At 35.1% G+C, this 11,685-nt stretch overlaps 1 protein-coding gene across 2 annotated transcripts; it reads left to right on the top strand.

Annotated features, from left to right (window-relative positions):
- Nucleotides 1-3,543: 3,543 nt before the first annotated feature.
- LOC147488762 (K-stimulated pyrophosphate-energized sodium pump protein) lies at nt 3,544-8,731 on the top strand. 2 transcript variants are annotated; one of them, XM_086572415.1, is made up of 11 exons: nt 3,544-3,699; nt 3,794-3,866; nt 3,958-4,166; nt 5,488-5,570; nt 6,488-6,533; nt 6,644-6,700; nt 6,836-6,890; nt 6,974-7,074; nt 7,230-7,293; nt 7,415-7,548; nt 8,172-8,731. In XM_086572415.1, exons 1-11 carry the CDS (start codon nt 3,622-3,624, stop codon nt 8,349-8,351), a joined length of 1,080 nt encoding a protein of 359 aa, XP_086428541.1. In that variant the 5' UTR covers nt 3,544-3,621; the 3' UTR covers nt 8,352-8,731. The 2 variants fall into 2 exon arrangements, with proteins under 2 accessions (XP_086428541.1, XP_086428542.1); XM_086572416.1 differs by lacking the exons at nt 7,230-7,293; nt 7,415-7,548.
- The last annotated feature ends 2,954 nt before the right edge of the window (nt 8,732-11,685 follow it).

Below are 11,685 nucleotides of genomic sequence, written 5' to 3'. Positions count from 1 at the left end.
TGAAGAATCAACCATTTTTGCTGATCATTTTCTGCTATCACAAATGGCGACCAGTGCCAGCACTGAGATTTAGAGTGCCTGGGTGAAAAACCGTTAATAGACCCTTCTTACAAAAACACTAATACATGAAAAGCTAATAAGAACCAAAAGTATATAATAGGGTTTGAAAGTTGAAGCCCGTCCATTAGATTTTCCTGTGCAGGAAATTGTACAGGAAATTGAGTTTATTAATTTCCATTAGATTTAGATTTTCCTGTGCAGGAAATTGTAAAAGAGGATGCGAGTGGTAATATTTATGTAAGGAAAAGTTAATTTAATGTAGGTGGGGGTCTGCCTAACCCTAGCTTATTTGGAAAAAAAAAATAAAAAAAAAATAAAAATAAATTAAATTAAATTAAATTGAAGCCCGTTGATCAATTGAGTTATTACTGGAAAAAAAAAACATAGATTAAACTGGATTAATTGACACTATATGGGCGCAAAAGAATGAATTCCAATTACCCCTCCAGAAATTAGGCCAATTAGCTTTACCCTCCAGTTATTTTATCTAGAGATTTATCCTAGATCAGACCACATCCAAGTCAACTATTATCTTTTTAGTTAATGCATGTAAAAAGACTTCATTGCCTTTTGCCCTTTTAATAGTTGTCTAGCTTTACCCCTAAAATTTAGGTCAATTAGTTTTATCCCCCAGTTCTTTCATCTAGAGATTTACCCCCCATAACTTAGGCCAATTAGTTTTACCCCCTCTTTCTTTCATCTAGAGGTTTACTCCCCCCAAACCCACATCCAAGCCAATTGAGTTTGACCGTAATGTTTTTGGGCAAGACAAGTGACTTTGGCGAAGACAAAATTGGAATTCAAATCATCTAGGACACATGTCATGATCTTGTGAACTTTACTATCCAACGGCCATACACCATCACTATAACATTATATTCTTCATGACATACACCACTACCACATAAAAAGACTTCATTGTCCTTTCATGGTTGGTTTTTCTCTTAGCATATATGTAACTTTTAACAACCGTAAGATTAATTATGTAATTTCATAATGTTAAGGGTGTGGATGTCATTTGATAAGGATTGGTGGTAGTCGTTGGATAGAGTTTACAAGATCATGACATGTGTCCTAGATGATTTGAATTCCAATTTTGTATTTGCCAAAGTCACAAGGTATTTATGTAATTATACCTAGAAAAGGGCATTAGAGTCTTTTTATTTGTCTTGACCAAAAACATCACAGTCAAACTCAGTTGACTTGGATGTGTTGTGGTTTGGGGAGTAAACCTCTAGATGAAAAAACTAGGAGAGTAAAGCTAACAGTTGACTTGGATGTAGTATGATTTTGGAGGATAAACCTCTAGATAAAAGAATTGGGGAGTAAAACTAATTGGACTAAATTCTAGAAATGGGGTAAAACTAGAAAACTGTTCATTTATTAGTTTTTTGGTTTCTTTAGTCTCTTATTTATTCGGCTCCTTGATGGTCACTTGGTCAGCATTATCAAGACGAAAAAAAAAACGTAAACTTCCACGTTTAGTGGATGGAAAAATTAGAACCTACTATATAGTTTAACGATTTTTTTTTTACACTTTGTTTGTCGAGCCGGGTCACAAGTCTAAATTTCAAGTCCTGACCCTATCCTAAGCCCTCTTTAAAGGCTTTAGGGTCGGGCCTATATATTTTATTCGTTTTACAAATGCCATTTTTCAGACAAAAGTTGTTTTTTTGGTTTCTATATTACAAATGTCTGTTATGTATTTCGCTTTAATGGTGTGGATGGAAACCTTTAGTTCTAGACTTGGCTTGGATGTGAATAAAAATATAATTTATAAGAAGTAAGTGGGAAAATAAATTGAGAATAATAAGTTCTAGGGAATAAAGTCTTATTTTTTTATTAGGCTAGTGCTCATTGTTCTTCATGGCTGCTAGATAGGTTGACAAGTTTTTGTTATATAAGACAAGTTATTGGAAGTACCTTTGGGTGTAAGTGATAAATTACAAAGGACAATGTTATTTTAATTTAAAATATTTAACAAAGAGTCGGACAATTATGGTACTTGTATTTATAGTGAAAATGTAAAAATATAACTAGGGCTTGGTTAAGGTTGAATTAGGGTCGGGCCTATGTTTCAGAACCTTAGCCCTAGCCACCGCTAAAAAAGGCTGCCGGTCGGTCGAATCGGCCCCTGCCCTAAACTCTGTGAGGGCTTTAGTTGTGAGGGCTTTATAGGGCTTAGGGTCGGGTCGGCCCTGCCCTAAACTCTGTGAGGGCTTTAGTTGTGAGGGCTTTATAGGGCTTAGGGTCGGGTCGGTCAGGGCCGGATTAGGGTCGTTAGGGCCAAATTCCCACCCCTAGTTTAAATTACCTGAGTGCAGCACTCTATATTCATATACAAAATTTGGTATGAGTATGCAAAAAATGATAAGATTTTGTATTCTTGTTAAGAAAATATTTGAGATGCCATAAGAAAGTTAAAAAATTAATGCATCACATCACAAGGTAGAATCTTTTACCAAGAGATCATCACGTACAAAGATTTTATAAGTACTAAAAACAATGGGCCTTTGGATCATCCATAAAGAAATTCTTGCATTCTCCCTTCAACATGGCCAAGTTTTCCCCGCCTGTTATTTTCTTCTAATCTTTTTTGCAATTGTTTCAGGTTATTTCTTACTCTTGTGAATTTCTTAGTAGTCATTTTTTTCATTTTTGTCAGTCTTACATAGAACTGGTATCCAACATAATAAAATACCTATTACAGATTTATTGTAGTACTTGACATCATAGTACAAAATATCAGGATATGGATATTTATCGATATTCAATTTCTGAATATGTATCGTGGATATATCTCTCTCTTTGGGGATATTTAATATTGTTTCACATGCAAATATCGTAAATATATCTAAAATATCGACAAATATCATGGATATTGTAGATATTTTTTGATATATCATGATACATTATTTATATTTATTTGAAATATAATGGTAAATATTAAATAAAATTGTTATATACACAAAATATCACAAAATATCTCCAAATATCACAAATATCGTTGATATTTGTAATCGTATATATCTCTAAACATATTGTGATATTTATATATCTTTTTCTGAAATGTGGATAGATATCTCCAAATATCATGATATATCGAGATATTTTGTACTATGCTTGACATTCAGTTTATTTTTATTTTGTTGTACAGTTGAAGTTATGATCCCAAAGGTGGAAGCAAAAATATGCACAGCGAATTGGCACTGCCTTCCAAATTGTAATTCCGAGTGCTATGAAACTTACAAGGGTGTTGGTGTTTGTGTGTCCCCCCGGCCAGACTTTCAAATGTGCAATTGCACTTACAATTGCACTCCTCCATAAACTCAATGGGCATCCAATCTTGTATCAACTTTATATTTCTCTAGCCAATTTCAGTGTAATAAATAAATTAATAATAATAACAGTAAAGGACAAAAAAACCAAAATTGATAATTATCCAAAACAATAATCATTAACACGTGTCAATAATTGACTTACCTGTTGTCTTCTCTATATATATATTTTCGTCAACTTCCAATATATCGCTAACTCAAAATATCGGTATTTGCCAAAAATATGCCGGAATCCATAACCGCTCCAGGCTCTGCTTATCTCTCTGCACTCTCTCAAGAAATCGAAAAAAAGCTAAAACGAGTAAGCCTCTTATACTTTTTATTTTACATTCTATTAACTAAAACAACGATGGGTCTAATTATTTGTTTTGTTATATATATATATATATATATAGGCATTAGAGTCACAGAACTTGTTACAAGAGTTATTTGCTGACATAGCATTAGAAGTTGACATTCGAGCACGTGGTAAGTAGTAGTAGTTACTAGTTTTGAGACTTTGGGTAGTTTTTATAGCTGGGGTTTTTTTTTTTTTGTGAATGTTGTTGATATGTTGTAGGTATAATATTGAGGAGAGATGAAGTTGGGGATGATGAAGTGGAAGGTGATGAGGAGATTGAAGATGAGACTCATTTATGTTTTTATGATGTGTTGGCTGATCATTATGTAAGAGTGCCACAGAGTGGGAAAGCTATACTTGATTTGATTGTGCAGTTGTGGAGTCAGTCTTTTGCTTCGCATATATTTGCGCTTCTTTTCCATAAATGGGTAAGTGGTTGTTTGATTTTTGAGAATTTTTTGCAAAGTAGGAATGGACTCTGATGCTATGATGGCCCTTGAATGAGTTTAGTGCCCGACTTCTAATTTAGGGGCGATATTTTTGTTGTGTAGTTACTTTTGTGTGTGGAGCACCTTTGACTGTCTTAATGAGGAATGATATCTGTTTTTGAGATGATTCATTTTATCATATTATAGAGATTGTATGTTAACTGTGATATGAATATATGATGTTTGATGATTTGAATCATTAGCCCTTTGTTTCTAGGAGTTGTGTTTCATCTTTATCTTTCAGACTTTTCTTCTAAAATTGTTTTCTCATAGGTAATGGTAATTTGTTAATAATAAGCCAGAAGCACACTGATTTAAGGAGGGTACATAAAGCAGTCGCTCGAGTCCTAGTTCAAATGGTTGGCAAATTTTACTGCAACCATGAGGTTGTAGGTTCATTTCCAGGTCTGCTTGCATAAAGAGTATCATACTCTCAACGTCATTGAATAAGGTTTCAAAGGGCTCAGCAAATCGAATAGTCAAAAAAGTCACAGCCAGGTACCTGACCTTTTCTGTAGACATAATATTAATTCCTAAGCCTTTAAGCCTCCCTTGAAGCAAGTGAGGATGGGAATTCTTTCCAAGACTTTTGGACCAACCCCCCAGGCTTGACCACTTGTCCACTAGACACTTTCACATGAAATATACCAATCAAATGATGTGTCTCGCATAAATCAAATGCATGAAACGCGATCTGTGGTATAGTTATAGGAGAGACGAATACCATTAAGCAGAGGTATAGTTTCTGAAATCATATGGTACTTCACCATTTTACTTCACTAAAAAGTGCAATTTGAACTCTGGAGTTATCCATAATGACTCCTCGCTTCTTGGAAGGTCCTCTGTCGTCATTAAGTTGGAAATGATTCGATTAATGTCGGATGGAAAAATATGAGCATGCCTGAAATTAATCTCAGGAAGAACAACGTTTAACAGAATTATAAGGCTTTCTTTACAGTGGATTACTAATTTGGTTACTCTTCAGGAATGCAGAATCCTCGTAGTAGTTTCTCTTTCTTTAAAATTGCATATCCTACTTGCAAGAATGACAGTCCAACCAAATCACCGAGTAATATAAAGAATGACTGCAAAAAGTGGTGTACTTGCTTTGGGGTTTGTTATTGCTATACGGAACACATATATATCGAAAATATTAACAAGGAAAAGACACATAGGAAAAATCACAATAAACAAAAAATTATATTACTGATTCAACTATTGACTGGTCGCCTGAGTATATTATGATCCTACTGTCTTGTAGCTTTTTGAAGTTGAACGTGAAAACTCGGAAGTTCTTCTCCGTTATTCTTCTGCCCTTGTTCAAGGCGCCACAAATGTTTTCTGGTACGTTGTTGTCAAAAATCAAAACATTTCATGATATTTTACTAGTTAGCCTCTTATTATTATTTTTTTGTAAGGGCATGGGCTAAATAGTTATTTGGTGCATAGATCCATCACGAGGTAACTGACATATATACAGCCAATTTTTCATAATGGAGTCCATCAGACCATGTGTGACTTGTCCACATGCAGTATACTGGAAAGAGGTCTTTGACTTTATTTGTATTTTTGTGCTCGCTATCTATTGGCTGAGTGGATTGATAGACAGGTTTCCTTTTGTGGTTGTATTTTTATTCTTTTTTTAAGCTGCTAGAATTTGTTATTACCAGATAGGATGTAATCCTGATATGAATTGTAAAATCTGTTGATTGATATTGTGAGCCTGTATCCCCTTTATTTTTTTAAAAAACCCAATATGGGATGGTTTTGCAACCAAGTTTCCATCAGCTAGTACACGGGGAATTTTCTAGATAAGCATCTCCACCGTTTTCCCATGTGATCACTTGTCTGAGGTAGTGACGTAGAGTTTGAAGTCTTAGTGTTCCTGAGATCAATATGGGAAAAAGAAATTTTACTGTTTCTGAGATCAATGTGGAAAAAAGAAATAGTACTGTTCCTGAGTTGCAATGAAGTAGTGAACTTCTTGTACCTTTTATGCTTTACCACTGGTTTGAAAGTAATACACTGAACATAATCTCTAAATTTTATCCTTCCAAATCATGTATTCTTCTCAATATGCACTAGCAAGTCCCTATTTCCATTTTCCTTTTTTTATAGATTTCCACTTCTGGGCGTAATATTATTTTTTTGTGATCATAGCTCTGTGTTTGAAATCTTTGTACTGAGTATTATCTACATTATCTCTCAATTTTATCCTTCAAAATCAAGTTGTCTTTTGACATATTAAATAACTTTGGCAGGATTGACATCCAAACAAACTCAAGGCGTTTCTTCTCTCTGTTCCGTGTAAGAACATCCACCCTTCACATTTTTATCTTCTCTTTTTCAAATTTGTGTTTGTTGCATTTTGCTTCACTAGAAATGATGTTTAAATCACATTCCTTTATTTGCTCCAGTATCTTCTTGAGGATGTTGCTCTGTTACCCTCACGCTTAAATAAAATCACGATGCAGGTTAGGCTTGATATTTGTTACACCTAAGGTTGTATCATTACTTATAGCATGTGAGGACAGTCTTATGAAGTCTATAGTGCATCTCATGTTGCTAGTGATGCCTAAATGTTCATAACTCAGTGGCAATTTTTTCAGGCTCAGAGAGATCTCTATCATCTAATATCCAGGTTCATACTCTTTTACAACTTAGGTGCGGCTTTATCAGTTAAGCAATAGTCATTGTTCTATGAAACCAAAAGGTAACTACTTAAATCTTATAATTGTTGCATGCAGGTGACAAGCTCGAAACTTTCTTAAACCATTTCCCGGTATTTCCGAATGCTTTTCTCGTCGGTGGTCCAGCAGATATTTTTGTTATCGAGCTTACCGATCAGGTAACATCTGAAACAATGTTGTACAAACACACCTACTCTAAAAGGCACTGTCTTTGGCTATTGCCGCTTAATAGAAAATTGGGGGGCCAGTTGATATAATAGTCCAGTACTCCAGTCATTTTCTAAATGCTGCTATTTTGTCTTGTCTCGATCAGCTTCAAAAGTTGAAGGTTGAGCCTGTACTACTACATTATTTTTCCCAAATGAAGGTTCTACAAGGTAATATTTACGGACTGATGAACTGCAGTCAATCTTGCCATGGATATCTGAAGTTCCCTAGCAACTTCTTGAACTTATAAACATTGGGACTAGTGTAATCTAAGTCAATCTATTTATGTAGGTTTCGAACTACGGATGACAACAAGCACACGTCTAAAAGCATGCCTCTATAGTTTCACATCCCCTGGAGGTCCAATGTATCCAACAAGAACTGTTCGCCATGCAGCCTGGGAAGCATTAGATTTTCTTTTTCCTGTGAGTGGCTAGTTGACCAATAATTATGTGGTAGATAAAGAAACTTAGAAGGTTTAATAAACGTATATGAGATAGGGTTAGCTTGCCAACATAGTTGCTTCTGTAATTAGTGTGTGTTCATGTAAGTCTCGCATTTGTTGAAGTGAACACAGAAGAACACAAAATTTTGAATGACTTTGGAAGAACTAACTAATTGAAGGTTTTGACACGACTGCAACATGCTTAGAATCAGAATATAGCAAGCATTACATGAACACATTTAGAAATCTAACAAAGGTGCAAGAGGGACTGCTGGTATTTGAGCTTTTCGTGACTCAATGGGGCCTGATGTCCTGAACAAACCATTTCAAAGAATCAGACATTTTTGTTGATCATTGAGACGCTAATATCAATATTTGCAATCTCAGTAGGCTTGCACATATATAGGGTAAATTGAGATTTCAAATTTATATCTAAACTTCAGCAATTCTGGCCCTTTTGCATTTTATTTGAAACGGGTTCTAGAGTGTATTTGATGCAGTTATGCTTTTCAGATTTTTCTCTAGTTAGTGTCCTGCTTTCTTATTCACTAGAAGTTGGTCAGTGTTGCAAGGATGATCCTCTGATCAACTCTAATTGTGCAGGTTGGGAGGTACCCGCGCCATCTCATAAGCCTGTTCTTCCGGTTGCTTTATCCATGGTATTGGCCATCGTCTTGTTGGAATTTTGTTTTGTCTTGCATCAGTGCAGTATTGTATTCCCTGTTGAGAATAATCTTTTCTAGTTGGGAGAGCCTAAGGAGACCGAAGAATCATCAACTGTAACTACTGGGTTCAGAACTGTAAATCTATACATCCTTTTACTGATGGCCTCTGTTAATCCTGGATAACAACTGGTGTGATGTAATTTTGTTGCCCTTTATTTGTTGTGTTATAGTTTGTTGTTATGTAGTAGCTTTTGCGTTAGAACTTTAAATTGACAACTTCATTTCTGTTTAGGAGCTAGAACACTTCATTTCTGCTGCTGTTTGGTATAGGAAGGGTGTTTGTCTTGTTGCCATATGTTGTGTTGTTGTAATTTGTTTGTATGGTGAAAATCTCCATCACGAATTCGTCTGCTCAAGTGCATTGTTCAGCAAATGATATCTTGTAACTTGTAATATTTCCCCAATTTTGAATAAAGTTTTAGCTGTCCAAAAAAAAAATGACAACTGACTGGTGCTTTCATATTTCAAAATGATGATGGAATTACCTGGACTGCTGGATACTAAATTGCCAAGAATAGTACAGCTAGAGATAAGTCGTTGAGATTGCTTGCATAAACTTGATTAGTGGAAATTTCTCTCATTCATTAATCTTTACTGTCTCTACTGATATTTACAGATGTCCATGAACTGTGTGAACTGATCATTTTCCTCTAATTTTAGAAAAATTGCTGAACGCAACCATGAAACCTATGTTATGTTATGAATCAACAAACAGATTGACATCAACAAACAGATTGGACTCCTATACCTATGTTATGAATCTTTTTCACACAGAAGATTGCCTGCTGCATGAGAAATGATACAAGAAGCTACTTCCGATATGCACCTTACCGTTAGATGTTTGTGAAGGAGTATCACAGTACTAACTTAAATGTGATCTAGACATTTAGTGATGGTAAAGGTGAGAGCTCAACCAAGATCGATCTTGGGAGGCGGCACTCAAACTGCATGAACTGAACCCTGCATGATATCAATGCCCATTAGCTGCAGGTGCCGACTAGCAAAGTCGGTAAAATTTTTGGGTGATGATACCAGACCCGAGGTCTGGGACTCGAACTCCGCCAGCATCAAAGAATTACCGATCTCATTTAAAACAGGCTTACCAATTCAAAAAAAAAAAAAAAGTCCATTAGCTCTCACGGACTTTCAACTCACTATTTGGCAAGATTAAGTATAGGCGAACAAACGTGCACTGATTTTCTAATCTTCAGGGAGAGTGAAAAACTAAACATTGAACATGCGGAAGAAGGAACATATTGAAAGTTAAATCATGTCCTTACTAACACCACGAAGGCACCAAACCGTGTCTTCAAATTGAAACAAAGCGCAACATTGCTTGAGCCTGGCGTTTCGTGGTTTTAAAACGGACCAAGATTCCATCAGATTCTTTGCTTACACATAAGATTTCCTAATTTGATTTCCTTGTTCAACCAAAACTTTGACAAAAGGAAGGAGATGATAAACAACTGAAATATGCTAAAACCGAACAGTGAGTAGATAATATGAACAAGCTATGGGCTCAAATCCCAACTTTGCTTAGCTTAAAATTTATAGCCAATTATGTTTTGTACTGGTCTAATATTTGGGTAGTGAGGAGGGTATGTTGGCCAGAGTGTGTGGTAGCAGCAGCCTCCCCGTCGAGAATCCTAGATCAGCCCCAGCCAGCGTCTTGTATACTGCCAACTCATTGTAATTTTTTAACAAAAATTCCTTTTTCATTTTTCAAGTCGTCTTCCCCACTCGTCAAGGACTGGATTAGTTACTTTAATCCATGCAACATTTTCAGGTTAAGGACTGGTCTGGACCTCATTTCGCCTGACATCTAAACTACAACAGTTGCAGCGATGCCTAATGCCTATCATGGTATAGTATAATATAATTTAGGATCCTGTCTCCTAAGAATTTAGAATGTCATTAGCATATTCTTTGTAAACCCACAAAATCTTTTAGCTAAGATCATCATCATCAACCCTGCTGTTAGAAATCTCAACTCCCAATGCAATTTTCAAACTGCAAGCTATGTCAAAGTGAATACATGCGAGCTTCAAAAATACAAAGAACTTGCATTTGGATTTGGTTTGAGGATCTATCTTTATATTAGCGTTTCATTGGACATTATATATGAATTCTTGTCACATTTTGTAAAGCACACATTTCACATATGATGCTAATGCAGAATTGTGTAGTTCTTAAACTATCCGTCCTTTACTATGAAACACACAAACAATATTAATTAATTGCTGCAGCTCACTCAGAACTACATCTTGTTTTTTTTTTTTTTTTTTTTTTTTCAGTTTTTCTTGGTGCTTTTTGTATTTTTGTACGCAACATTGCAATGCAACTTTTAGCTCACAACACCAAAGGCGCTGAACTAATAGGCCCATCTGTATATAGTCCAATGGCTAGGCACAGTCTCTACAAATGCGTACGTACTGCTCTAGTGCTATGTGATATACTGATATGGAATGCGGGCCAATATGCATAATTATTTTTCATTATTAATTACCAGTGGTCGTATTTATTTTACACGAAAATATGTAATTAGAATATTTGGAGTGCTAATTTTTTTTTCATCAATTTTCTTTGGGGATGAACAAATTAAAAGTGTGCTATCTGGGGCTACAGCTAGATTTTGCAAAAATTTAATGTGCCAGCCAGTAAATTCAAATACTCACATCTTCAAGAGTTTGTCTGTTTTTTTGTTTTTTTGTTTTTTTTTTTTTTTGTTTTTTTTTTTGTTTTTTGTTTTTTTTTAAAAGATCGAGTCTCAAGAAGGTTTTTAATTTTGTTATTACTTTAGCAGCTAGTATTTGAAGCAGATCTAAAAAATATTGAGATTAGTTGTCAATATTTCTTTTTCCATAGTATGATTCTAGTTAGTTTTTGGAATATACTCATTATCGGTATAAAGTACTTAAAACAAGCAGGGAAAAAATAGTTAAAATCGATTTGTAACAAAAAAAATATATATATTAATTGATCTATAAAAACTAACAACTAGATATACTAGCCTGCCTACCAACAAACAGAATAAGTTTGTGGACATACCACTATTTGCTATCCACAAGATCTCATGTCCTGATTAGTGGAGAGGCTGTCTAGAAAAACTGCTCGAAAAAACTGTTTATCTGGCCCACAAATTGTTTGGACCAATGAAAAGCTGCTGTTTGTGGACAACTCTGTCCACAAATTCGCTCTCACCAACAAAAGGCAAACATAAATAGTTGGTAGGTAAATATAGTTATAACTTAAATAACTCCCTCCAAAATTTAGCAAATTTTAAACCAACGTGTTATAAGTTGAGTACTATTAATATCACTAGAGTTGGTACTGGAATGTTGGATGGACAAGGAGAAGCATCCTACGGACGCTCTGGTTGTCATAATGCAGGA

This window comes from Coptis chinensis, chromosome 7, assembly GCF_015680905.1.
Source record: "Coptis chinensis isolate HL-2020 chromosome 7, ASM1568090v1, whole genome shotgun sequence".
NCBI lineage: Eukaryota > Viridiplantae > Streptophyta > Magnoliopsida > Ranunculales > Ranunculaceae > Coptis > Coptis chinensis.
The sequence above is the reverse complement of the archived record's forward strand: the minus strand, read 5'-3'. Positions and strand labels throughout refer to the sequence as shown.

Bases quoted from the DNA above. Each gene is read 5' to 3' on its own strand.
- LOC147488762 (XM_086572415.1), top strand. From the start codon at position 3,622: ATGCCGGAATCCATAACCGCTCCAGGCTCTGCTTATCTCTCTGCACTC. The intron at 4,167-5,487 runs GTAAGTGGTTGT...ACTGTCTTGTAG, and splicing joins CGCTTCTTTTCCATAAATGG to CTTTTTGAAGTTGAACGTGA. The intron at 7,294-7,414 runs GTAATATTTACG...CTATTTATGTAG, and splicing joins CCAAATGAAGGTTCTACAAG to GTTTCGAACTACGGATGACA.